Genomic DNA, 27,799 nt, shown 5'->3' on the forward strand with positions numbered 1-27,799 from the left:
GAATATTCCTCAGAAAACGCATGCAAAAATCATTTTACTTGCAGCGGTCGAGTTAATGGCAGTGACCCTCCGAGCCCTTCAAAGATATTATTCTTATGAAGAATTGTTAACGCGAATTGTTGCTTTAGTCAAATGGACATTAAATAGCCATGCAATTTCAAACAAAATCGATACATGTACCGACAGAAAAAAGTTTGTTTATAAGCCTCTAAAATACCGACCTATGCAATTTCAGATAGGTCTCATGCTAATAACAGATACTTGCAAACAAATATCGACTGCTAATGACGATTTCCCTGATCAATTTTGAACTTCAAATCTTTAATTAAATCCATTTGTTATTTTGTGGTTGGTTACGACGATAGCTAACTGTCGTCATTACCTTACAATGGACAACAATTATTCAAACAAGTCTCTTCTGATTTTACGACATCATCCCTACCTATAATGTGTAAAAGCGCATTCTAATGCGTAGCATTACAAACGCCCATAGCAACTCGGGTAGTGCTTACGATACGCAGCACTGTATATTAGAACCCATTCAAAAGTGGGTTTCGTCCAATGATAGAACCAGTTATGGTTAAACCTGATCCGCGGCTAATACAAATCAAAATGTTCATGAATGGACAAATTTCTTCGCTGCTTTCTCATTTTATTGGTACCTATAATTAGCTTTGCATATTAAAAACAATTTTATTTCGAGATATGGTGGTGTGATAAAAATGATTCTGGAGATAAGAAATAAGAAGAAGCTGAAGTATCACGTAATTAAATGTACTAAGGTCTTATAATTATTTTATTGGCAATTAATATGTAATTCTTATAAAGAAGGATGTAAGCGCTTAAAACCATGCAGAAGCTATAATTTAAATCTATAAAACAACATGAACATTTTGCACATGATTGGACAATATTCATGTAGGTAAATTAAAAACCATATGCGACACGATCCCTAAGCAACGTGATGATGCATTCTAATAGCGTCAGTTTTAATTTGTACCATGAAAACCCAGGATTAGTTCACCACGACATTGAATCCGAATTTCCCTAGACACGGTAACAAAAAGAGTGATCAAATTCTGTTAACCCTTAAATTAGTTCCACTTAAGTCTACCATTGTTTGAAACTCAACGAATTATTTCCAAGTTATCTGTGTCCAATCAATCGAAACTGTTTAAATATAATTGAACAGCTAAAAGAAACTACTCATTATCTTCCAAGAAAGACAATGTCGATTTAAATCAAATAAAAATTTCAACCCGCTAAAATAATTACAATTTGAGTAACTCATTCCAAATTGTCTGAAAGTGACAACATTCTTCACGCTCCATCCACTGAGACGTATTTGTAGAATACTTATTAAGAAAGTAATTTATTTTATACTTTCTTCAAAATTTCGTTGGTTGTCTGAACATTTATAACGAGCAGTATTCTATTTAGTTAGCGTTAGTAGTGTTTGAGTGCATGATTTGCGAGTCAGCCGTAAATAAAATTGGCGAGAGCTTAATTTGAACTTTCCGAGTGCTAACGAAAAGCTCGTAAAAAGTGTGCTTGTTACTGCTAGCGGTATTCTCAAAAACCTTCAAAACAGCTAAAGAATTCAAAATATCCAGCATTATTGCTAAGACTTGGGAATATAACAGATCTTTAGATACCGCGGTAAGATATTACTAAAATTACCGCTAAACGAGGAGTAAAATTGTTAAATAAAATTAATATCATTAACATTTTGATTACAAAACCTCGTAAAGGGTTATTGGAAATTCTCTGTAAAATTATAAAAACGCTTGATATAATGTAATTTATATTATGGTGTTTGTTGATTTATTTCAATAATAATCAAACAGCCATGTTGGGACTTAATAAAATCTATAGGTTTAATAGATTGGAGTGGAGCTTAAAGCTTTGGGATAATAATTTCCGTATTCTTGAGATTTTCATCCTTCTCATTCACAGTAAAGTGCTTACATGAGTAACAGAGAGAGTATAATGAAATGAAGGTAGCAAAAGCTCCGCTGGACGTGAACCTGTAATCCCTCAGATCATAGAAAGAGAATAGATATGAAGTCGCGCGTAACTACAACGAGAACCAGTGTCCCCACATTTCCCCCACCACAGCTCCCACACACACATTCAACTGTGTAAAAACAAAGCGACTGAGAGTCTACGACAACATGTGCAACCGGCTTAAAAGTGCTGTGATTGGCCAGAACGCGTGCCTTATGGCCAATCAATGGCCGCGTGACGTGACGCACACATTGAAAACGCTAGTGAGAGAACAAAGATAAAATGGAGTCGACAAGATATCGATACTTTAAATCGCTAGGGGCAAGGATCGAAACTGATTTCACAAAATGCTTATGTATGAAAACCTTTTTATTATTATACGTTATTATTAACTACTATCACGCATTTACTTTTTAATTATGGCGATCTGCGTACCGCATAATGTTTATCAAAAATAATGCTTATATTAGGCTTTCAACTAGCTCTTATAGTAATTACATAGTTGACAGTTACTAATTACTTCTACTGTTATTGTTTTTTTTGTAAAATCTTATAATCGCAAGTAACACATCATTTTTTTATTTAAAATTACAAAATAGAAAATTATAATTTACTTCTATTTATCGATAATAGGAAACCGCATTAGAACACGAGCACGGCACTATTTTACGACCGGCACATGCGGCCGTACTGTGTATTTTCACACGACAGTGGATATCGGAAGAAATTAAATACATTGCGCAGTAGTTGAGCATGACATAAAGTAGTTGCTAACTAAATCGTCAATATACAAGTGTGTTAGAATTTTTATCACCACTGATTTCGATATCGCAGTAACTGTTACGGCACTGAATTCGTTCGTAAAAATGTTTAGTTTTTTTTATTTATAAGCAAAATACCAATGGATTTGCAATACTTACATGTAGTAAATGACTCCATTGTTCCTGTAGTTCTGCGTTTCACTTGTTTTATTGCAAGTAACGACGCATTATCCAAAATATCGGAGAACATTTCCTTAGTACGACTGAATCGCGACTAACCTAGCTACGCGGCCGATGTTCGTTTCTGGGCATATCGCGGAGACACGCGCCACGCCCCCGTTTCACATCTATTCCCTTCTATGATCTGAGTGTAATCCCAATAAATCATACTAGGATATTAAGATAAAACAAATACTTGTATGAATATTTTTAATAAATTCATCTCGTATTTATTTATGCATTGTAAAATTAAATAACTACAAGGTTTAAATAATTTATGAGCAGCTATCATGAATGCAAAAAGGAAATTAATTCCATTACGCATTTAAATGCTTTTATTTACCTACACGCCCTGAAACCTATGTTGTATTTTACAAGGGGTTGTCAGCAATTACCTATCTAAATGTCACAATCATAGAACATAAACCTTTTTGTCTTCGCGAAGGGAGTTCCACTTTCACTCTTCGACATTTCGAACGCTCATTGTTTAAAATGATGTGGTTTAACTCGACAACAATTGGTTAAGTGCTAATGCTGGAAACAAAGTACAGCAAGGCAACAGTTACGAGTAAGAGGCGTTACAGCAAATCATTTTCTGTGTCGGCACGTTGTTGTTCTGATGATGGTTGCCAATAATAGTTATATTAAGCTCATTAGCACTTATTATGCCGCTGATACTGTACATTATAGGATTATTTTCAAGGAAAATATTTCTTGGGTAATCTATTTGAAGTTTACCGCCAGCGATCAGGCATTTAAGAATCTATTTTTCGTTAACATACTTATGAAAAATTCTCATCTTTTTCGTTTAATATAAAGTGTGTCTACAGATATTTTTTTATCAATGTTAAGCGATGATCAAGAGAAAGAGTACTTATCTACCGCCAGGGCTATCCGAATCATTTCCATGTACAAGTGTGAAGAACTTTGAAAAGAGCGCTATCCAAAATTAACATGCTTTAGACAATGTTAGCATAAATTACCATGCCTTCTATGATAGGCGCAACTATTTACGATAGTGCTAACATACCCTAAAGTACATTCTTACACAGTACCTACATAAATTGACTGTTAAAAATCCAGTTACATTTTATCGCTCATTGACAGATGCCGCTGAAGACAGAAGCTTTTACTTAGTACAGTGTCGGCACCTAAAGCTAGAAACACTAGAGGGTCTTATACCGTTGTAATGGGTGCGATTTTGCAATAAAAACGTAAAGGCTTCTGTTGGCTACTGTACACTGTTTTACTTGATGAGCTGCATTGTTCGCATGCCATAACGTTGGGCGAAATGAGTTGAGGAGAACAAGATAGATGCTATAAGAATTCGAGTTTATATCCCCGTACAGGCTGGTAGAATTAGCCATTTTACTTGACGAGCTGTTTACAACGATATTGCAGTGTTTTTGATGTCTTTACTTGTATGAAACTAGCTGTTAAAGCAACAGCTTCATCTGCCTAATTTGATATTTTCCTATAACCTATTTTACTCCGAAACTTTAATAGTCCAAAAAAGTCTAATTATAATATCAAACACCATAAAGTGTGACGCACGAAAATGTCCACTTGCCCTCTAGACTTAGATTTATTCAAACTTGCAACACCCTATCCAAACTGCAAACAAACATATTTTTATGTGCTCCATTCGGGTACCAAACTCAAGACCAGGGTAGCAAAAGTACTTTTTACCACTAAACAACGCGAGGGAAGCTCAACAAAGCTTATCCAATGTACATATCTACCATATTAATTACTATAGCTACAGAACATAGCACACACTATTACGGAACCAAGAAACTGCTGGCCTGTACCGAGACCAAGTTAGTAAAAAAGATTGACGATCCCCAGTCAGTTCTAGGAGGCCATTAATCCATCCAGAACTCGGTATAAGAATGACACTTGAATGCACATTATACTATATAAGATATAGGTTTAAATTGTACTGGTTCAGTACTATTTCAAGGAAATGATTCAACGTGTGTTCATAGGAAGAGTGTATCCAATATAGTGACCATATTAGAGATAATTTGTGAGGAAAAACTTACATGCTCCTGTTAGAACGTTAATCTATGAACTCTTACTGCGATAATTCTAAAAGAAGGTACCTATGCTTACGTTTTAGATATGGCTACTCAATTAATTAGTAAACAAAATTCTTACAAATAACATTTCCATAGAGAGCATGAGTGTATCAATTTAGCATCGAGTACAATCGATATTATAAAAAGAACATGCAATTTGTTAACAGGAGCAATTATCAATTTTTTCTTACAGAGATATGCTTGAAAATACGAAATGTATTAGGTGATCATTGACCTTTTTATCACAGCCATTATTAACTGAGGTTTCTAATATAATAGTGGTATGTACCTTCGGTACTCTACGATATTCCATTGAGCATTCGAATAAACAATATCATCAATTATAACCAGCCACATAAAAGGATCGATTTGTTAACGTCCTCTAGATTACTTGGAAGTTTAATCGATTTGTCAAACGATATAAAACGTAATGCTGAGCTGCCGAAGCTTTTTCTATTTTCACTAATTTATAAGAGTGATTATAACTTTATTACAGCAAACGTTCTATATTGGAAGTTGATCAAAAAACCAGTATTCCGATTAAAGTTAGTAATTACATACCGTATGATTATCTAGTTACAATATGACTACCACGCGTTAATATACCATAGTTACATGATCCATATGATCGTAGAATGGCTATCAAGCTATTAAAAATGCCGACAGCAAATGGATTAAAATCACTGAGTGAAACCACCGTCTGGACGATTAGGCCGATATAAAAATCATGCAACGCTTTCATTTGTACAAATTACAATAATAAAATATCATTATGAGCTATATCAATAAAGACGTATGACCTCACGCACTCAATCTCGGAGATTTTATCTTTCTGCATTGAGTATCAGACTCTGGTACTTACTTGTATGGGGAGATAAGCGATGTATAATTAATATTTTTGTAGCGTTATCTCAATTAATCTTTATGCCGCTTGGTAAAGCGTACTTTAATTGTAAGACACGCCATTCGACCTATTGCATCTGCGATTTCATTTATCTGAATTAGTGGTAGATCTTTGCTTGAGATAGGTGCGATTATAATCCACGATTTATAAAGGTACGTTTAAACTTACTGATGACTAATAGAATTAAAGCTAGAAAGAGTCATTTTCTTTAAGTAAAGGTATTCTATGATCATTAATACTGAACTAATAAAGACACCTGAACAATAGAACTAGAATCCGACTAGAAATAAAGGTGACTGTATGCTATAGACAAAACTGTTAATGTGCTGCTTCCATCAAGTTGGCTAGCATTCGTGAAACATTACTAGAATAACATTAGAATTCCCACGAACATACATAGAGCTACGAACATATCGTGATGAAACAGTAAAGTTTTCTCGTTTAATCTAAACTCGCCTTTAGATGAATCATCAAAACCGGGATTTTTGACACGTGTATAAATCAAGAAATTGAATCAAAATTACGATACATCTCGATAATTTATTAGCACAATTATCAAACACTCAAACACAGTTTTGTGTTAATGATGACTTCGATAGTACAATTAATAATTATCGAATATTTGCTGTAGAAACCGTTCATTAATTACTGTAAATGACACGCTGCATTTCACGGAACAATGTGATAATATTTCACGTTGCAAAAACGACAAAGTGGTCATCTAATTTAATTACATCCACCCGCGCTCGCGGCCAATTGTCAGCGTTCCAAGTCCCAACACTATTAACTTTCCGATCGTTAACGCAAAATGTTTGCGGAGCTCTTAGAATTAAAACACTTAATGGCCCACACGTCTTCCACTGATTCAGCGATTCCTAATCAAACGACTAGGCCGCGTGGGTGTAGTACTTCAGAATAAGGATGACTATTATCGACATATCCGAATGTAACGGATGTTTGAGATCGCAAAGATTCGACACATACCAAACCCTAAAAAGTCACGTTAGGTATGTGTTTGATTACTTTGTGAATGGAAAATCCAAGGCATATTACTCAACGTTTTAGCGAGCACTTGTGAAGAGTGGCATTAATCGGTTCATCCTAGATGAATGGTGAGAGAAAAGTTCAACGAATGCTGCCGAATCGAATGTTCTAACTCGATTTGCAAGAGAACTGAAAGACAGAGCTATTAATTTTTTTACGGTCACTTACACATCATAATACTAAACCAAAAAGATTCGCTATTGACTTCTGTTTCAATAACCGAAATTAGCGGATCTTTTAAAGTATCCGTAGAATCTAGAACCGTAACATCTTCAACAGCTCTACCTCAGAACTAGTCTCCTAACGTATAATCATATGCAATTACCAGTTTTTATGACCCATGTACCCTACCCATCGACTCAACGTATTTCGACTCTGAATGAATATTAAAGGTCTTGTTACAGTGGTAATTGCGTATATGGGTATGGTATTGTAATGGGTAAATTGTTTACACTTTATAATTGGTTTAATGTAAGAATCAAGATAAGTATAGCAGTTGATATTCATTAAGTAGGTAAAGATAGTTGTAAATCCATCATAAAAGCAATATTTTTCAAATATAAAAGCGAAAATTCAAAGTATCATTAAATTCAAACAAAGTATCGCTATTTCGATACTTGAATAAAGGGAAACGTAAAACACGATATATCCAAAGTAGTATTAATGGATGTCACATAAGCAACAAAGAGAGAGACATGTCAACAAAGAATGATGGCGACATTAGAGAAATAAATGACCACCTAGAAACTATTGATAACACATCACAATTCTTTAAAGCCTAAGATAACACGTTTATTTATGATCGATCATATTGAAAGGCGAATGAAATAGTAAGGTAATAAAGTTCGTATAACAATATACCACCATCATAGTGGTTTGAATGGTAGAGTTTGCCATTATATTTGTATCAATAAAGTTATTCAGCAAGAAATAATGTAATAATCGAATACTAATGCCCGTTTTCACCATCAATCCCTAATTTTAAAGCGACCTTTATGAAATATTAGGTAATACCTAACAGGAATTTCGTTTTCACCAACACATAAGAGACACCTTAGGCCTTATGGGATCACTTTAAAACAGGGGCCCGATTTTCGGCCGCCTAAGTGTTAGGTGACAGTTATATTGTCAATCACGCCTATTCGGCAAAATGGAAACTGAATTAAATGATTTTTTTGAAGCTTTTTCGCTTTTCGGAAACACTTTTTCACTCAAGTGTATTCAGGCGGCCACATAATAATATTATAGAGTGAGACATACGGTATAGATAGTAGGTAGGTATTGGTCACTCATAACTTCTCATAACCAAGCTATATTTCTGGCTTCGTTTGTAGTCCCTAGAGCCCTAACAATACCTTATAATTAGATATAATAAAGATTTGATAGGAAGGAGGGCTGCACTAAGGCTTTCTTGGCCTCAGTGGGGGTAAATAAAACACAACGCGGACGGTTGATAGGTATCTGGTTTATTACTGTTATGCTATTGCTATATACAAGATTTACATAATTCAATGTGTCCAGTCCAATGTGCCGTCGGTGTAGAGTGCCTACGGTGCACGTTGAGGGTTCATGGGCTAGCACGTAGGTCGCGGTCGATGCTGACGTGCTCGTACAGTATCCTTGTGGGCACGTATAATTTTAACCAATTTATATTTTTCCTTGAGGGAAAAATTTTGCTTCATTTCTTTTTTCCGTTGTCGTTTTTATCGTTAAATCGCACAAAACTACACACAGAACTCAACAAAATATCTATCAAAATCAAGATGTACATTTTTATTTTCATTTATTGTGGTGCAGCAGTCATCTTGACATTTACTTTTTTTAAGGCAAAGGAATTCCATTATGCACCCAAACCACAGATTACATAATAGCCCAAATATCTTTTTTGTCTTTGATAATAACTCAAAAATACAAAAAGACATTAGTTTTGGTCAACTATTTCTTAGTTTTACTTTTATTTCATTTGTTTCTGTGAAATACGTAAGATATTTCCAATAAAATATTTTATCGGAAAGTACCGGTTTTTCAAACGTCACTAGGCGCACAAAGAAACGCCACCTGACAAAAGAGTCCCTACTTAGGTTTACTACACCATGGTGAAAACGAACTTAGGTTAGTGGGCAGTTTAGGCGATCGTTTAACCAAAGTGATATTTAGTTAGCAAACGCTTAAGGGATTGATGGTGAAAACGGGCATAAGAGTCTCAAAATAAGCACTTAGTTTAAGCAAATTATCAAGAAAGGATAAATCATAGGGCTTCAAACGATTAAATCCAGGGCTCGTATTCTGAAACGACGCTGAAAACCTGATTCAAATTTATTATTCAACCTTTAGTGATAGATAGAATTAAAAATGTACGCCAATCACTAGCTTGAATCTATTATTAAGTGTAGATCGTCATCTCAGAATATGGGCCAAGATCCAGTCACCTCATAGATCTTGGTTCAAAGTAGCCCAACCTTTGTCAAATGTGAGATTAAGTCGTCGACAGAGTTATATCCCCAGCTTTATTTACAGTGGCTCTATAATTCGCCGGTTCTTTTATACGGACCAGCTCTGCAGTCTCGTTATTTATGTGTGCGCCAATAAATCGAACAAAATGTATACTGGTCTGGACAGTAGTCGTATTGATCTCAGCATTGTCATCTTTACAGTTAGGTGGTCAAAGAATTAATAAATTATTCATGCGTGTCCTCGAAAAAGGCAAATGTTTGGCTTGTCATGCTACTGTTGTTGTTTGGGGATTTGTTTTAATAATTCATTTTTGGATCTAATAATGGCGTGCACATTTGGAAATCGTAAAAAACTGCACATCAAATATTTATCTTTCACTCATGTTCATTGAAGCGATCAATTTATTCGTGGAGAAAAAGCGTGATTACAGAAGATGACTGTTGACATTTAGCATAAATGTAAAGCATTTCTTCCATCGTAAATGTCATGAGTATTACGAAACACAATAATCATTGTTGATGCGGAACAATAATGACGATTAAACTCTATCCAGGGAAGCAAATCTCGGAATATGAATGAAAAAGGCGATGTAAATAACTGTACATACTACATATTAACAACATTGGAAACACTAGACGGAGCGCCGATCGTAATCTTTGAAGGCCTAAATGTCTGGCCGTGAAAAATGCAAATTAGTTTAGACAGAGTATGCACTGGACACTTACTTAGGTTGTTGCAAATTTTAACAACAATGTATTGGAAATAGAGATTGTGGTAAGGTACTAAAGTGTAGAGTGTAGTAGATTCTGGAACCAAGTTAGAATTTAAACAATTTATACCATTCAAAGATAATAACGCATTGTGTCTTTTACCCAGCAAAATTAAATGTTCTTTGAATTAATGATCTTTTACAATACATTCCAAAACTTTATTCACATCATAGTCGTCCCTTCCAATATTACAATTTTGGGAATGATCAATACATTAGTAGGTATGATTATAGTTGTGACACAGACGTTAAAAAGAGAAAAAGAATGAACGAATATTACAAAAAAAATTCAGAATTTATTGTGCACTCCACTTTATACCCAATGATTTAGAGCAGGTGTAACTACGTATACTGGCCTGTCCATCACTGGGTACTTATCATAAAGCGCTCCACTGTTGGATAATGAGAGCGATGTTGCATTAATTTCCGAGAAAATCGGAACAATTGTTTATAAGAGATCGCGCGTCCGTTATATTTTTAATTTCAAATGTCGTGCTCCGCTGGCCGGCAGCTCTATGATGGTTTAGACGCGGCAACAATATTTTCAGTCAGTCGTAGCGATGCTGTGGCAACGTCTATAGGTCAGCAGTATACATAAGTGATCTTCCAACTGTGATTAAAAGTTGTTATTTACCAAATTAATCTTATTTAACGAAGTAAACTAGGCACATTTCCGAAAATATTCAAGAACACGAGAAAGTTAATCCAAGGAAAGCAAGATCGATAAATTCGTACAGATAATATCGGACTATTGCCATTACATTGACATTACAGTGACAGTCTCATATTCGGCCGAGTCTATAGCTTCTCAAGTTACCGCACACACACACGCGCGCGTGTGTACACATTACGGTACATTTGCGCTCGCGCAGCGGAGGCGCGGATCGCGTGTATGCGAGATGGCACTCTCGCGCACGAAATTCATTTTCTAGTACTAAAGACAGTTTGCTTTAAACGACAAATTCTTCATTAACAGTCTCCATGCATCACGTGGGTTTTTTACTGTTCTATTTACAGACAATAGGCGTGCATATTTGATTATTAAGTGACTGAGATCAGACCTGGACTTTTACGAGTTTATTAGGCATTTAAATTAATGTAAATATATTACAGAAAAAAGCTCCACTCAAATTATATTCAAATCTAAAACTCAAATTCAAATTTGCAAAATACAAACATTAATAGAGACTGCAATTTATAACCATTAAATAAAAAGCTCATTAGCAGATCCTGACAAATGAATCAAAAACCACTGGCACAGACTTCATTTTCAAAAATTGTATTTGTTGAGTTGTCACCATGTTTTCACTGTTTATATTTATGTTCCTGATTTGCATAATTTAGGTATACGCATCTTACGTAAGTTATTTATTGACTTTAAAACTGTATTTACATTTGACATCGAATATTTGATAGTTAATAGAAAAATAAATTATGTCTAACACACTCGTTTCTATTCTAGAAGTGTTTTGCCTACTTAGCACTAACGGAATGAGTATGACTGTGTATTCGAATTCAGCACGTGTGTATTTTGCCAATATAACAGGTAATCTTTTGCCGTCTATATATTTAAATAAGTAATAAGAACTAGCAAACATCCTATTAGTTACAAAGTACATTAGCAATTGGGTATATAGGTTAAGAATACTCCTTGCAATCGGATGTAGATGTAGCTAATTTACTTTTTAAATTATCCAGCAACGTCCATTGCAAAGTGAGTGCGTGATTCTCTAAAACGTTGGCATAAACAAATCTTTGCCAGAATCGTGCCGACTAGTCACCGTTTGTTTTCCGAAGCTGGAGAGTTGCAGATAAGGATTTATTTGAAAATCATTTAACCGAACAATCGTTTAATGAACATCTTATACAAGTGGGAAATGTTCAGATAAATAAAATCAGTAAAGTCTAAAGTTTGTATATTTGTTGAATTGCCAATAAATCAACAGTTTCCACCGTGCCAAAAATGTTTTCTTGCTGAAGAGGATGGGAAAATCTCTAAAGTTTTGACGATTTTTAAGTACGGGGAAGTAATGCTTTTTATTGTAAAACACCATTGCATATAGGTACGTTACAATAGTTCGTAACAAGTTGTGTTACATAAGTTATTATGTGCCCAGAAAGAGTGGAAAAGAAACCCTGGAAGAACTTCTCTTTGCTACGTTCGTCTCAGATTCATATTAACTACTAATTTTTATTTGTTCTTATTAAATTTGTTTTGTGGTTTAAACTGTAATTATTTTCAAAGTGCCGCACTTAAGATATAACGGTCGATGGGCGCCATTAAATTACTAATTAAAGACAATTTACAGATTTCCCTGCATATTATCTTTAATTTCTAAGATTTTTAACGTATGGCCGCAAAAGACTAGTGATAAAATCCATTGCACAGCATGAGGTCGTGCGTTCAGTTTCCGGCTTGTGCATCTACTAGTTAGTTGAAAAAAAAACTTAAATTATTTCGAGAATGTCACTATCTAACGGTGAAAAAAAAAACTGAACGAGCAAACATCCAAACTTAATGAAACCTTTCATAGGACTATCTAATTTAACGTTTGTTGTTAATTGCTTATCAACGTCACATAGGTAACCTTGATCTTCATTCAGAAAGATTGGTATAGTCATAAATTAAAAAGTGATTAAGAAATGTTTTCTAGGTTACTTCTACAGTTGTATATCATTCAACAAAGGGACGGTTTTCATATTGACAACCGACGATTTTAAAAAATATTTTTATTGTTATCTGTTTTAACACCAGCAACAAAATAACTCGTAGCTCGTGTTTGACTCGAGCGCAAACAAAATGTAACATTTAGTTACAGCGCCACAACAGCCAACTTTGGATCGAAGCGCCACATCGGCCATATTTGGCATTTGCCGCGCTAATCCATTCAACACGGCCTCTCTAGCCCACCAAATCTGTTACTGAAACACCGTTAAACGCATCTCAAATTGACGTTATCACAGCCATCATTTTAGCCAAGGTAGGGTTGACCCTTAATAGAAAATCTCAACATTACAAGAATTAATCAAACAAAACACTGTTGTAAACAACGTGAAAATTGTGCGATTGAACTCACGATTTAACACTTTTACTTAGGTGGAGACTTTATTATAAATTGACAGAGTCTGTAGGCTGTAGGGTATAAAAACGTTCGTAAAAATTCAGAGCCATGTTAATGTAGAGTCAAAAGACAAAATGTGTAATATGAAAAAAAAAATACTAATGACTATTTACTGTTCATGACAAATTTTAATGTAGAAGTCTTATGCCTTATGATGTTTTGCGGTATCATGAGTAATCGACCAGAGGCAACCCTACCAGGAGGATACGGCACACGCCTCCGATCCGCGCAGGCGCGCCGATGCGTAAGCTCCATAAACCGGAGAGAGCGCGTTGTATACATTAATAAATTAATAATGATTTTATGGAATTCCGCTAGCTCGCCAGTAAGCCGGACATTTTTACTGTAACCGCCAGTGAGAGTTCGGATTACGATTAAAATGTAAGCCGCAATTCGATTACGATCGATAAAAATGTTGGATCGTGTCATTTTTATGTCGATAAACATTTTATGACCCAAAGTTCGGCCCGCGTGACATTTTAATATTTTTATCTTTGTAATGTAATCTCGTGGGATAAATTCACATAATAATATATCAGTATCTTCTTAAGGCAGAAAAAGCTGCAGTAATCGTTAAAAATACACTGAATCATATTAACATTGTTTATGTGAAAGATGTGTTTGCTATAGTAATCTCATAGTAATTACTTGATGCGCTACATAAACATGAGAAAGAAATATTTTTGTTTAACAGATTTACACACGGTTAAAGTAGCTGGCATAAACTAGTTAACATTTCATTATAAATATAGATAAATTAACCATTGATACATATTACATTTTAACATACTTATCATACCCACTTAGTTTTTATGACTATTATCTTTATACACGAACTTTATATCAAAAGTAAATATTCTTCTGGTATTTCATTTACATATTATCTAATACATTATTATATTCAAATTGGTTACTGTTAACTGTACTGAAAATGTGTATGTCTCCTGTAAAAACCATTACACCATTTTAATACCCCAAAAAACACAAGGAATCTTCACAACAAGGAACTTCCAACTGCCAAGTCCAGCTAAAACAATTCAATACCATAACCTACTACAACCAACACCTCCGTCAATCTCAGGTTTCTTCATAAACAATAGGCCCCGTTGACCTCTTGTAAAGGTATAGCCACACTGAAATACCAACCCGAATTGATATAGTAGGACTAGCCCTTGAAATGATAAGGATTTCAAAACTGTTTTGTTTCATGTATTGTCTCTACTCTGAGAACAAATTGTAATCAGTAATGTCTGCGATTGTGTTGATTAATTACATAACTAGAGTTTTAATTTAGTTTCGAATATTCAAATTACGTCCTAGGCAACAGGATTAATCATACTTCTCTTTTTCACTATTGCATCTCCTGCCAGATCTACAATTTGACCTCCAATGAAACCCAACCTGTAAAGGTTGAATAGTCCCGGGGGAATGGGGAATATTTATAACTATGTATTTTTAAAGCCTGTAAACCTTTGAAAAAGAGGCTGACAATGGTGTCTGAGTTTCTTGCGCTGCTTCTCCTCAGCCCATTTATTGTCCTGAAGCAGTGGTAGGGTTAATACTGGGACGTGTAAAAGTGCTTTTTAAAGCCTATTTACAGAAATAAATGAGTTTTATGAGTTTTTAGTTTATTTTTAGCTAACGGTCTTGGAAACTGCAAATAATTAAATCAGAGGAATTATGAGAAGTTCGAAAAATAGGATATCGACTTCTTTCTGTTGCAAAGGCATTAAATTCTAGGCAGCCAGAAATGTAGCCGAAGCTTATATTGTTATCATAGACGGGATCGGGGAACAAACTCGTGCATTTCTCACGAACCTAAGTAAGTACCTATTGAATATTTCTAGTTGAATTCTCATTTTCTAAAAAGAAAATTGATATTGGACATCTTAGTACAATTTTGCATTTAAAGTTCAGCATTTTGCTCTTAGTGATATTAAAGTTATTGAATGTAGAGTCGTAGTCGTATGCTATCTATGTGTGTCTTTTATTTTGAGAGTAAAATAAGTCGAAGTTTTTAATTCCTATAAAAATAGATTAAACATTGTTTTAGGAAAAGGGTACGTAATATAATTAGGTGTGTTGTCTGTTCATAAGTTCACTCCAGTATAAAAGGTGTATTATTTCCGCGAGCACCTAGAATAAAGCCCTATCAATCAGTTACCTCTACCGCCTAAGCCCAGTAAAGCCCATAAATTTTACTTATCTAAATGAATTATTGTGCCCACAGAAGAGCTCTCGAAATAAACTACCTGGATTAAGAAGGTGAACCTCAACAATAAAATTAATGTGTGAAATTGGAGGTCTAATGAAGAACAAGACTGGACAATAGAAACAATTCAACGTTACGATTGGGCGTTATTGCCCGTATATAGGTTAATTAAAGGTAACGGCCCTTATTTTATAGGCCCAGTCTAATTAGTTATTTATTTGATTTAGATTATAATAGATAACCTTCGAATATAATTACAGATTTTTGTTTATGATAATTTCAACCGCGAGCTAATGTTTATGTCAATTTATTGACTAAAACTTTCTTGAATTGTACAGGATTAATAATAACCAAATTGTTATCACGCTGTGTCATTATTATTTTAGTCATAACGATGTGTCAGTAAAAGTTTATACATACAAAAAACATAATCAACTTCATTACGAATTCAAAAACTTTCTTTTCTTACCGTCTCATCTCTAACTTTAGACACTTTATTGAATGAAATTCTGGTCATTATGTACCTATATTTTTAAACATCGTATCCTGTTGCTGTTCTAATAAAACAAATTACGTCACGGAATAATGTTGTAAGTGATGATCCGATATTCTTCTATTTTTTAGTACAACTACTGTAAGATTAAGTACAAAACTTTACAATAAGAAAGTTGAAAGGCAAACACTCACCTATACAAATATTAGTGCAACCGTAACTGTGGCTTTGCGGTGGATTCTGATGATTTAAGTCAGTTTACTTCGCTTTGCGGTCAACGTGAACACACGTTCTGTTTTTAGTTATTTATCATTCCATCTTATTTATGGTTTCATTCTAATTACGACACATGGCTTTGGAAAGAAACCCGAAGTTTCTTTATAAACGTGAACCCATGGACTGTCAGCAATAAATAAATCATTGTATCTACACTAATATTATAAAGAGGAAAACTTTGTTTGTTTGTTTGGTTGTAATGAATAGGCTCAAAAACTACTGGACCGTTTTTAGAAATTCTTTCACCATTCGAAAGCTATATTATTCACGAGTAACATAGGCTAAATTTTATTTTGGAAAAAAATAGGGTTCCGTAAAATATGTAGATAATGTAGTCCATGCGCGTGAAGCCGCGGGCGGAAAGCTAGTGTACTATATAATACGATATAAAAACGATTTTCGTATTTTAGGAAACCCACCTCTGGAGATGGGAAAATGGAGGAAAACGCGACTAAATGACTGAACACACAATTTACTTACTTGAGCATCCAAAATAATTCGGAATTATAAGACGAAGCGTCCGTCCTAAAATCAAAGTATCAGAATTTATAAGGTAAACAACGATTGAGATAAAAACGTGCACAGAAAATTACTAAACCTATCAAGAGAAATGCAAGTTGATGCAAATTATCTAGTAGGGTCCACAACAACATAATCCAGTCCGTAATCATAGAATATTCCCTAGATATTATGATTACAGGATTATTGTAGGGCTAAAACATGTTGCAAATGTTTAAAAACAAATAGGCTCTCAGAGCGTACCAGACCAGTATGAAGTCAATAAGTAGTTTTATTTAAGTTCTCGTGGATTGATCATTATATCCATTAAAATACTTTCCTATCACGCTTTACATGACTCCGATATTAATAATTATGCGAGTAGCTTACTTTTGTAATTATTTTGCCATAAATTGTAGATTATTAATATGACTTTTCAATTTCAAAGATCATTGTTTAAGTAAAACGTGATTTTTAATTTGGAAAATCTTAAACTTAATACAAATTCGCGTATGATTTGGAAAAAAACATAATTTAAAAAATATGATTCTAGCCACAATACAATTTAATAACTAACTTTCTACGCTAATTGATAAAAAATAAAAATTTTAACACGGTTCATGTTCGGACAGTATTGAAACTTAATTTCAAAAATTTAATTCTTGATTTTAAACTCAAGTCTTTAGTTCGTAGAATTTTGTCTAACTCCGACCAATCACGTAAATTTTTCAGCGTCGTTTCAGGAAATAGAATTCCGTTTTCAGATTCTGAAACATTTTACTAGAATAAGGACCCAAGTAAGTATTTTTTTTACATTGCTCTATCTAATAGAGACCCTTAAAACATGCAATTAGCAAAACCAACACTAGTTAAAGTAGTAATTCCTGTTGCATTATCCGACTCGCCATGTTAACACGCCGTGAAAGAAACGTAACAAGACAAAGCCAATTATAATTTATTTACGGTTAACCTACTTCTGTTAAGTGTTACATTTTTTACTCGGTGCTGTACCGTGCTCTGGCTAGCTGAAGTTTAGGTTATCCAAGTAAAATATGCCTAAGGTTTACACTGAAAAAGATGTTTGGTTACAGCTTACACGATCAAGTGACTGGCGAACTAAGTGTTAACCAAACTTAGTCTACCTCACTGCAGAATTATTTCTTCAATTTACACATCATTTTGTTCCTCATAACCAGTGTTCAGTGGTCACTTTTGCTCTGTAAGCAGTAACCAAACATTTTTTTCAGTGTAACTAAGTTTCAGTTTTAACTAGGTTTCGGCAAAAGACTGCTGGTTACCGACACAATTTTAGCAAAAATGTTAGTTCCTGACACTGTGTTGTCTTTATCGCTATAAGTAACTTTCCCCCAGGACAAACTTGAAATTCACTGGTTGGGTTTTTATTGGCGGTCAAGCTGTAGATCCTGGCTACACAGGAGTTGCAGCGGTGGGAACTAGAGGTGGGAATAGTCAGGTAAAGGCAGGATTGTATCTTTTGAAAACAATAAGGGCTTGTTTCACCACATGCTTGTAAACTACAACTTTGATTTCTCAAGTCTCGTAGAGATATTTAGCAGATAGTCACTGATAAAATCAATACCCTTTGTTTATTAGGCGTCGGATAACTATCTGAAAGCTTATCAAAAACCGGTAAAACTAGCCCTAATAGTACAAAACTTGTACTAAACACGACGTATTGTCAAATGGAAAGCTCAAATTCAGCACTCGACTTGTTTGGACATATTTATTTAAGATATTTGCATACATCACGACTTTTGTATTGTTTCTATGTAAATTAATATGAAAAGGAGGCGTGTTTCGCTCGGACAGTGTCGTCTCGATGTGTAGTTCGTGAATTCGTGACCCGAAGTCTGCTTTAGAAATGGGATGTTTGAAAATGGCCGTTTGGAAACAGAGCACGACCTATGATACATTGTTGACAGAGAGAGAATGCTCATGTATGTTTCTACTAGCTTTGCACGAACTTGACAGGTAGTCTTCGAAACATACTTTTTCGGGAACTTCGTCAAATGTTGGATAAAAAGGCATAATCCTATCCTACTAATATTATAAATGTGAAAGTTTGGATGTCTGGATGTTTGTTACTCTTTCACGCAAAAACTACTGAACGGATTTTGATGAAACTTTACAATAATATTGTTTATAACTCAGAATAACATATAGGCTATAATTTATGACGATTTATGACAAACAAAATTTCACACGGGTGAAGCCGCGGGCAAAAGCTAGTTTTAGATATTTTCCTTACAATAATATTGACACTATAATATTTTACTATGTAGGTATTAAGTAGCTATACGAAAACATTAACGCACTTAAACCCAACCCAATTATATTTCACCATTATAATGGCGAGTAATGGCGCCTACATACTCGTATTTTAATAATTATTTTCAATTTAGGCGAATCTATCACATTCACAGAACTGTAACTCGAGTAGTCCCACTTGACTCTACTTTTCAACACAGAACGCACCAACTATTGTGAGTGCAATCTGCGCGTGAATAAAGAATTAAAGCAACATATCTTAAGTATCACGCATACCTTAAAAAGTTAGTACATTATATTGAAAAAATGTTATGTTTCATCATGATTACTGCACATTTGCGGTCCGTGATTGACTTAATCGCCGCGCTCGCGCCAAACCGCAGACCACCAAGGTATTTAATTTCAAAGTTAACTCGGAGATTTGAGACAATGATGTCTGCAGTTAATTCATTTCCTCACGGAACAGTGTGTTCGGCGTAATTTTGGAGGCTTGGTCATTTCTGACTTGCATACTATACAATTATAGTCGGAACTGTCATTACGACCTTCTTCTGTTTTAAGAATTTAATGTTCAAAGTCGATTATATTACTCGAAGATTAGAAAATATCGGTAATCGGTATAGGATCCGAAACAGTTCGCAAATTCACTTCAATTCATATAATGATTTTATGAAAAAGTTTTACGTACGATAGTTCGTTCCCGTCAATTAAAATTCAGGCATTACCTTTTATGCTTTGATTTTTACATACACAAGTTACAGGTATGTCAGTTAAAAGACGAAACCATATTAAATGTTGTGCGAGTACTAAAATCAGATCACAACAAGGCCTATGGAAAGATTACTGTATTACTTATTAAAAAAGTTTGTTTTAATACAGTTTACATTTGACTTCAACTACACAGGGTGTTAGGTAAATGGGTATATGAGCCGACACTAGCCCATGTTAACATGGGCATATAAATGGTATGGTGAAGTCAGAAAATTGATATCTTCATTTTAATTGTTTTAATTTTCATAATACTCGGCTCATATACCCATTTACCTAACACCCTGTATAGAGTACTGTCCCGTTTATCCTAATCAGCTCCTAGTTGCAGGCCAACTTTTTTTCTCCTCTTCACAAGGTCCCGTGTCAATTTTCTGCAGCCACCGGTCCCGTTGGAACAACGGGTGATGGTCTGCCAAACGAATGTCGTCTTTATCTCTTTAACAACTATTGCCCATATTGCTTTTTTCTCTCCTGAGCTACTCCATTTTTCCTGAACAACTTAGGAGATTTTCACGCGGTTCCAAAACAGTGAGTATAAAAAGAGTGTGGTGTACTAGGCAAGTGTTCCGAGTGTGATTTTTTCCGCGATTTCGGTACAATTACTAGCAACACAAGGTGGACCGACGAAATCGTTAAGGTAGCAGGGAGGTGCTGGACGCAGGCCGCTACCAATCGATCAACGATGAAAGCATTGGGGGAGGCCTTTGTTCAGCAATGGATGTCCTATGGCTGAAATGATGATGATGATGATGACTAGCAAGATAAAAGTTCTTCAGTCAGGGACTTCTAACAAAATGTTATACATTTCAATTTAAAACAATCTTTCAGTCTTTATCAATTGCCATCAACGAGTACATAACGCTGCAGGTATGTTAAAAGTACGAATTCTGATAAGCTGACGTCCGTTTAAGCCGTGTGGTGACGACAGAGTAGAACAAATTTGTCACCAACCCCTACCAAGCCAAGCGTGGGGATGATGGCAAAATCCTCCACTGTAGTGGAGGAGGCTCATAGTCCAGCAGTGGACTGTGAAAGGCTGTTGATGATGATGATGACGACGTCCGTTAATCCTTACTCAGCCTTCTCTGGTTAGGATTTATCGACACACAGTTAAACTGACTTTACAGGAATTAGAATTAGCATGAGATGGGACTTGACAGAAGATGGAATTAGATATGGGAATTCAAAACGCAAGCAATTGATTTTGATATCACGAAAATACTTGTCACAAATCGCTCTTAGCTTCCATTATACAGTCTATCACTTATCTTTCACCTTAGCATCTAACGGCATAAATTCTAATTAGCTGATATTTTAATTAACACCTTTTCAGTTGTGTTTAATTGCAGCTTAGATTATCAAGTCATTTATGCGATTTCTCCTTGTGAGATTTGTATCTGATTGGTATATAATTGTGATATACTGTTACACTGCCCAGTAAGTAGGTGACAAATATATTATTGTATATTTATAAATTGTTTAAACACACTTTGTAATAGGGACCAAATAAGACTATCCTATTGATTCAAGAAACGTTTAACACACAGACAGACATCCTAAACGTTTGGGAGGTTCATTTTCTTCAAATTTTGAATGTATAGAGACAGTGATAAATTATATCAATTAAATTATTTGCCACTAAGACTAAGAATTAAAAAATAATAAATACATATTCTTGGGCATTTTACACTGCGCCTCTAGTCCCAAACTGAGTAAAGCTTGTACCTATGGGTACTAGACAACGGATATTTACTTTTTTTTTAGTAACACCCAGACCCGTCACAGAAATTTAAATTCATCATTTCAATTTCTGCCCGGCCGGGAATCGAACCCGGGACCTCTCGGCATAGTAGTCTGTTCTGAACCACTACACCAAACGGCCGACTGAAATTATTCGGCAATAATTGATCGGGATCTAGCAAAAATACGGAAGAATGTGTTTTAATTGGGTGAGAAAAGTAATTTGTACTAATAATTTACTTCTAGCCGCTACTGATCGGAAACGTGTATAATTAATCCAATAAATTTAAACCGCAGACTAATTTAACAAATATTTTTTAACAAATAATTACAAAACGTAATAAATGAAGGCGGGTGAAATTTTATTTCCGATTCAGGTTGAATCAAATGAGAATATGATGGCCTACTTCAGTAAGTATGAAAAGCCGTTGGTCCATACAGTCACACTAACGTCTTTGGCATCTGATAAAGTTTATTGTGGTTGTTATCAAATAAACGATGTTCCTTTCCTTTATTTGAACGACTGAAAGATTGATATACCATCCTTATCTAAAGAACTAACGCCCGTAATGACAAATATTACTATGAGGTCTCACAGTGCGCGTGGACGCACAGGGTGACACATGAGAGCTCTATTCAACACTGTGCTTTCGATATGCTGCTTCACTTAAGCAAGCATCGTTTGCGAATACGGTTGTAAGTTACTCCAATGACTGTACTTACCTACACCAATATCTTTGAGCCATATTTTTTAGAGAAAAGAGGTCCATCGCTCTACAATATAACAAGGACCTCAACAAACTACTGAGCAAGATTTAGAACTTATACAGAAAGCTTTCGGTTTCCACATAAAGACTTTTTCAACGTACACTTTTAATTGATGTAAACGGGTCTTAGCAGTGAATTTAATTGTTCAATCATCTGTTTGCTTACTCGCTCATTAGCCTGATTAGAAAACTCTGCTAGACTTGACCACCAACATAACAGAATTGGCTGTAATTTGTTAGATTTAACATAAAATTACTAAGAGTCAATGTTGGACAGGATGAAGCAATTACGAAGTACTATCTTATTAACGTCGTCGAAGAAGATAAAATAGAGCCTTCCTATATAAAATTACAATTGAATCCACCACTTCATATGAGAACTTTCAGCTGTTTGAGTCCAATTGGAATGCAGTTCATTATTTTCAACGCTGAATGGACATTCAACAAAATACAAGTAGGTATCACCGGTGAGAAGAAGAAACAGTAGAACCAGCAAGTCATGAAAGTCATTCCATTAAACTCTCATACAAAACGTGCTTGATACGGTACGCGACACTTGTATGAGTCGCTAACGCGTTGATATCTTTTGTATGGAGCCAGCTCTTAGCGCCTTGCCCTGTATGAAAACCACATCGTAGCTGTTATCTCACACATTTTCTCTCATACACACTAATTATGCACACTTAAAATACCCATTGAGAGCTAATGTGAAAATTCCGATCATTAAAAACCCATTTTCACTGCCCGGAAAATCGCACGGAAAAACACGGTTCGCACAAAACTTTCTTCAGCAAGGCTATTTCGGCAACTATTTTTATGGGAACCGTGAGGGTCGAATCCACCGTGTCACTAACATACTTTTCGGTTAACATCAAAAAGAGGCGATTTTCACCGTTGCGAATGATAGAAACACGTTATTGTGTTAAACTTTTCATCTCAAACCTAAAACAGTAAAAGAATACTTACAGTGAATGTTAGTGAATTCCGGCAATAACAAGTCCACTGCACTTTTAAAAATTAGAACAACAAAATAGGGTTGCGCGATGCACGTGTCGATATAGCGGTTTGCGTTGCGCCGCGACGTGTGGTCGGAGCGATGGCCGCGAGAGACTGGCGCGCCGCTTCGTCTGCGAGCCCGCACCTGCCGCCCGGCCCCCTCGGTTAGTGACAGGTGGAAAGCAGTATCGACATCGATAGAGCTGCTGCTTCTTGGAATCTCTAGTCTAGCGCGAGCTTCTGAAGTAACACGCGACGAATGGAAAGTCGCATCGATGTCGATGGAGCATTTTTACTGAGGTTTTGAGCAATTGGTCACCTCTAGGAATCTAACAGGATATTTCAAGTTTAAAATCTCTCTTGAAGTCATGGTTTGGATAAATTCCAAATCTTCTCAAAAAAGCTATTTCGAAAGAGCTTCTAGTTTTTTCAGTAAACCAGTAATGCTAGAGCTGGAATTTAACATAGTTTCATTTCTTGTTTAACTCTACCATTTCAAAGTTATGTTTTCTAACTAGTCTATCAGGCCTAGACAAAGTACCGAGATAGTAATAAGATATAATCATCACCACCGTAATAGCTGTTTTCTAAGCATACAAACGACGGCTCTTCAAGCTTAGCCCAACAGTATCTTATGTAGTTTGGAATAGCTGCGATTTTGCAACATCAGTGTATAGTCTGACATGCTCGCCTCTACTTATTCCTGTCGATTCCACAGAAGCGACCGTAACTCGCAGTCAAACATCATTTTCTTTATATGCTCCAACTGATTGGCTCCACCATTTGTCGCGCTTTAATAGACCACAGACATCTCTATTACAAACCACAGTCCACGATACACATCGCGACGTCCACTTTTATCGATCACACGTTGATCGAACCACACTAACCCAACAACATACACCGAATGATCAAATTAATTACAATCTCATCTCGACGCCGCGGCCAACATAAAAAAAACCGGCCGTCTCACTCTGGCATACAGAAAAAAGCATATGAAAGATACACACGTCCCGCTCTCGTCGGAGTGAAAAAATGCTTAGAATCTTCGTCGGTAGCGCATGCCGAATGTGAAACGGGATGGTGAAACCTGGAGTTGTGAATGAATGGTTCCGTTTGATGTGTGCCATTCAGACGGAAAGCGGGAATGATATTACGGTTATTTACAATAGGATATCAAATACGATATAGGTAATATATTATGGCTAAGTATCAAACAGAGAACGGGCAGCAGTTCTCTCTGAAAAACATCAATCTTTTAAACTGCGATCTCCAACCCGCCTGCCAAGCATGGGGATTATGGCAAAACCCTCCACTATAGTGAAGGAGGCTCATAGTCCAGCAGTGGACTGTAAAGGGCTGTTGATGATGATGATGATGATAATGGCTAAGTACTCCCATAAAATATTATGGAGTCATTCCACGAAAATGAGATATTTGTTAGCACTTTGAATTTAACTTGATGTGCCAAACCAATATGCATTTCAACTAATGCATCTTACTTCTAGATCCTATGTTATGTAGTAGATACTAAGTTATGATGTTAATTATATGGACATCATTCGCACTTGGATAATCAGAGTAAAATAGTGATTCTTAAACATACAATTAAACACATTGTGGCTAGCAATTCTTAACTTTCATTTAATAAAACACCTCTACCTGGATAGAGCTCATTTGCACTACTACTCCTAGTACTACCTATATTTTGTACCTTGTGACTATCCTCACTATTAGGTAAATAATAAACCAACAACTCATAAAAACCGTTATGAATGATTTTAAAGCCTAAGGCCGGCAATACACGGACAGCTCGAGCAGTTAGTCAGTGATCAACATACACGGACCGTTCTTGCAGTCAAGAGTCAACAGCTTGAAGCTGCCAGTGATAACTGCTCGAGCAGTTGGTATTAACTGCTCAACAAATCACAAGCGCGCGCGCCGTGGAATGAAGAAAGTGGGCGGAGGTAACTGCGCGAGAGCTGTCGACAGCTCGAGCAGTCAGTGTATGGCTGGCGACTGCTTGACCACACGATAAAAATTCAACGTGCTGTCGACCGCAAGAATCAGTTGCAACTGCTCGAGCGGTTCGTGTATGTGCGACGTGCGTCCATAGAACTCTGCAGTTCACTGTGCATTTGCAGCTTGAAGCTGACGACCCTGACTGCTTCAAGCGGTCCGTGTATTGCCGGCCTAAGGTTTTTAATTAGAGAATCAGCATTATGGTGCTTGATATAATTCTGGTGATAAATCATAAAAATCACAGTTCAGATTCATTATAAGTCAATAAATATACTACAAACAATTTACTAACTACACACAAACTACTCTTTTTAGTGACTAACTAGTCTACAACTACAAAATACTGTGAAAAATTATGAATGACTAGGTACCTACTATTATTAAAAAATGCATGCCTTAATTATTGATTTGGGAGTGTTTAATTAATGAAATTTTAAATTTACCTTATAAATGCATTATTATTCTTACAAGTTTACAAATAAGTATGTACAATAGTAACCTATGATTGAAGTTGTAGAATGTAGATGGAATTTCAGGAATTTTCTGTCTCTTTATACCTGGAAAACAAAATTAAGATATTTTTAAGCAAAAAGTTATACTTACATAAAAAACCATTGCACAAAAATTAAAAGAAAGAGACCATTTTATGAAGCAGTTTCCACCAATTCAAGAGATATGGATCCCCAAGCTCATGAAAATTAGATAAGAAATATTAAATAGTCTAGTTACTGTAAAATTGTGAACTCATTGTGTCAGTTTTTAAGAAAATGTAGTTAGTAGGTTATGTTATAATCTAAGTAAAGTATGGCCAACGAGAAGCGATACCAAATGTAAACAAACCCAATGTCATGGTCATTTGGAATAGTAGCCCAGGGGTGGGTTGCACCACTTATCTTTAATGGTAACTATGACGATAACTGGTGCTTTTTGTATGGAATTTGACAGATTTTTGACGTTTGTCAAAGTTAAAGTAAGATGGTGCAACCCAGCATAAGGGTTTGACTTTGACATATTTTGGCGTGAGAACGAGACATTACGACAAATACACAAGATGGGGAGAGACAGAATAGATTAGTCAGTTCGACAGTCAAATCGACCTTTTGTATCGCTGCTAGTTGGCCGTACTTTAGTTCAAATTATAACTTGACAGAGTTAACAATTTTACTATGACATCTTTATTCCAAGGAATTGAATAAATCTAATTGAGATTACATAAACTATTTCTAATTTATTTCTATAAATGTAAACTGCTAAACAATATGTTTGTATGAATTAGTATAAAATTTTACTCACTTGCAAGATATACATGTATAAAACACGGTTTGTCCTTCATCAGCCGACCGAAGCTGCAGCGTTGCATACGACATGCGATCATTGCCACACTTCGGACACTTCCGCTCAACAACTGGCCCTTCTGGGTCGTCCATGTTTATGATATTCAAATTATTTGCAGTGGACACTGTGTTGAAGTTGATTGTGTATTGAAATTTGATATTGTTGTAATCTGTAATCATTGAAAAAGTAATTTTTAAAAGATCATAAAGAAGAAAAAGAAGAATTAAATAGTCTACATTAAGAATATACACATAAATAAACAACACAGAACAACAACAATCCTACTATTACAAGATATTGTATTAATACCCTTCAAGTAGTAGACAAATAGTAGCAGTATTAGTAGTTAACATAATAAATAATAGTAGGTACTGAATGTTTTGTTCAAAACAAGGAATTTATTAATTTATTTTTTGGCTCCCAGGGAAGTAAAAAAGAAAAAAGAAATCGGAAAAATCTGAGCATTCTTAATTCAAATAAACAGTGATTTAGTTAACTTACTTCCAGCTTCATAAACGGCCTTGCAGAAGTAACATTTGACTGAACCAAACTTTTGTAGGAGAGGCAAGATTGACCCACACCTCGCACAAAACGCTGTGCTACTCTTGAATAGTCCCGGTTCCACCATATTTTATCACTGAAATTAATAGAATAATATACAACGTACAACCAAGTGAATAAATAAGAATAAACATTACATTCTTTACTTTAATTTCATAATATTATTCGCTGTAACAACACGAGATGTAACTTGTGATTAGGCACTTTAACAATTTAAAAATAAGTGGAAACAAAGAATAATAAATAAATAAGGTTTAATAAATACCTTAGAGGTCCAAAATAAAGTTAATGCGACAAAATTTCACACAAATTAGGTTATGTTTTCTTTCATGTGTGTGGCAGGGTTGCCAGATATCAGCTAACTCAATTCGCCTAATTTTTCCTACCGAGTAGCCTAAATCGCCTAATATTTATTTGTTTCTTAAAGTAGCCTAATTCGCCTAATTTTTTGAGCTAAGTATACAAAAATTGCTTATAC

At 35.3% G+C, this 27,799-nt stretch overlaps 2 protein-coding genes across 2 annotated transcripts in view; both read right to left on the reverse strand.

The window, feature by feature from the left end:
- Positions 1–23,505, reverse strand: part of LOC135076658 (uncharacterized) — a 102,023-nt gene extending 78,518 nt beyond the window's left edge. Inside the window, exon 1 of the mRNA XM_063971077.1 lies at positions 23,374–23,505. The gene's annotated coding sequence lies outside the window, so the exon portion shown is untranslated. The remainder of the gene's footprint in view (positions 1–23,373) is intronic.
- Positions 23,506–25,821: 2,316 nt separating this feature from the next.
- On the reverse strand, positions 25,822–27,674 carry LOC135076480 (DNA-directed RNA polymerase I subunit RPA12). The gene is made up of 4 exons (XM_063970943.1): positions 27,587–27,674; positions 27,262–27,397; positions 26,719–26,929; positions 25,822–25,982 (listed from the first exon to the last, which is right to left on the reverse strand). The coding sequence occupies exons 2-4, from the start codon at positions 27,386–27,388 to the stop codon at positions 25,958–25,960; spliced, it is 363 nt and encodes a 120-aa protein (XP_063827013.1). The 5' UTR covers positions 27,389–27,397; positions 27,587–27,674; the 3' UTR covers positions 25,822–25,957.
- Between the last annotated feature and the right edge of the window lie 125 nt (positions 27,675–27,799).

The sequence above is a fragment of the Ostrinia nubilalis genome, chromosome 12, assembly GCF_963855985.1.
Source record: "Ostrinia nubilalis chromosome 12, ilOstNubi1.1, whole genome shotgun sequence".
NCBI classification, from domain to species: Eukaryota; Metazoa; Arthropoda; class Insecta; order Lepidoptera; family Crambidae; genus Ostrinia; species Ostrinia nubilalis.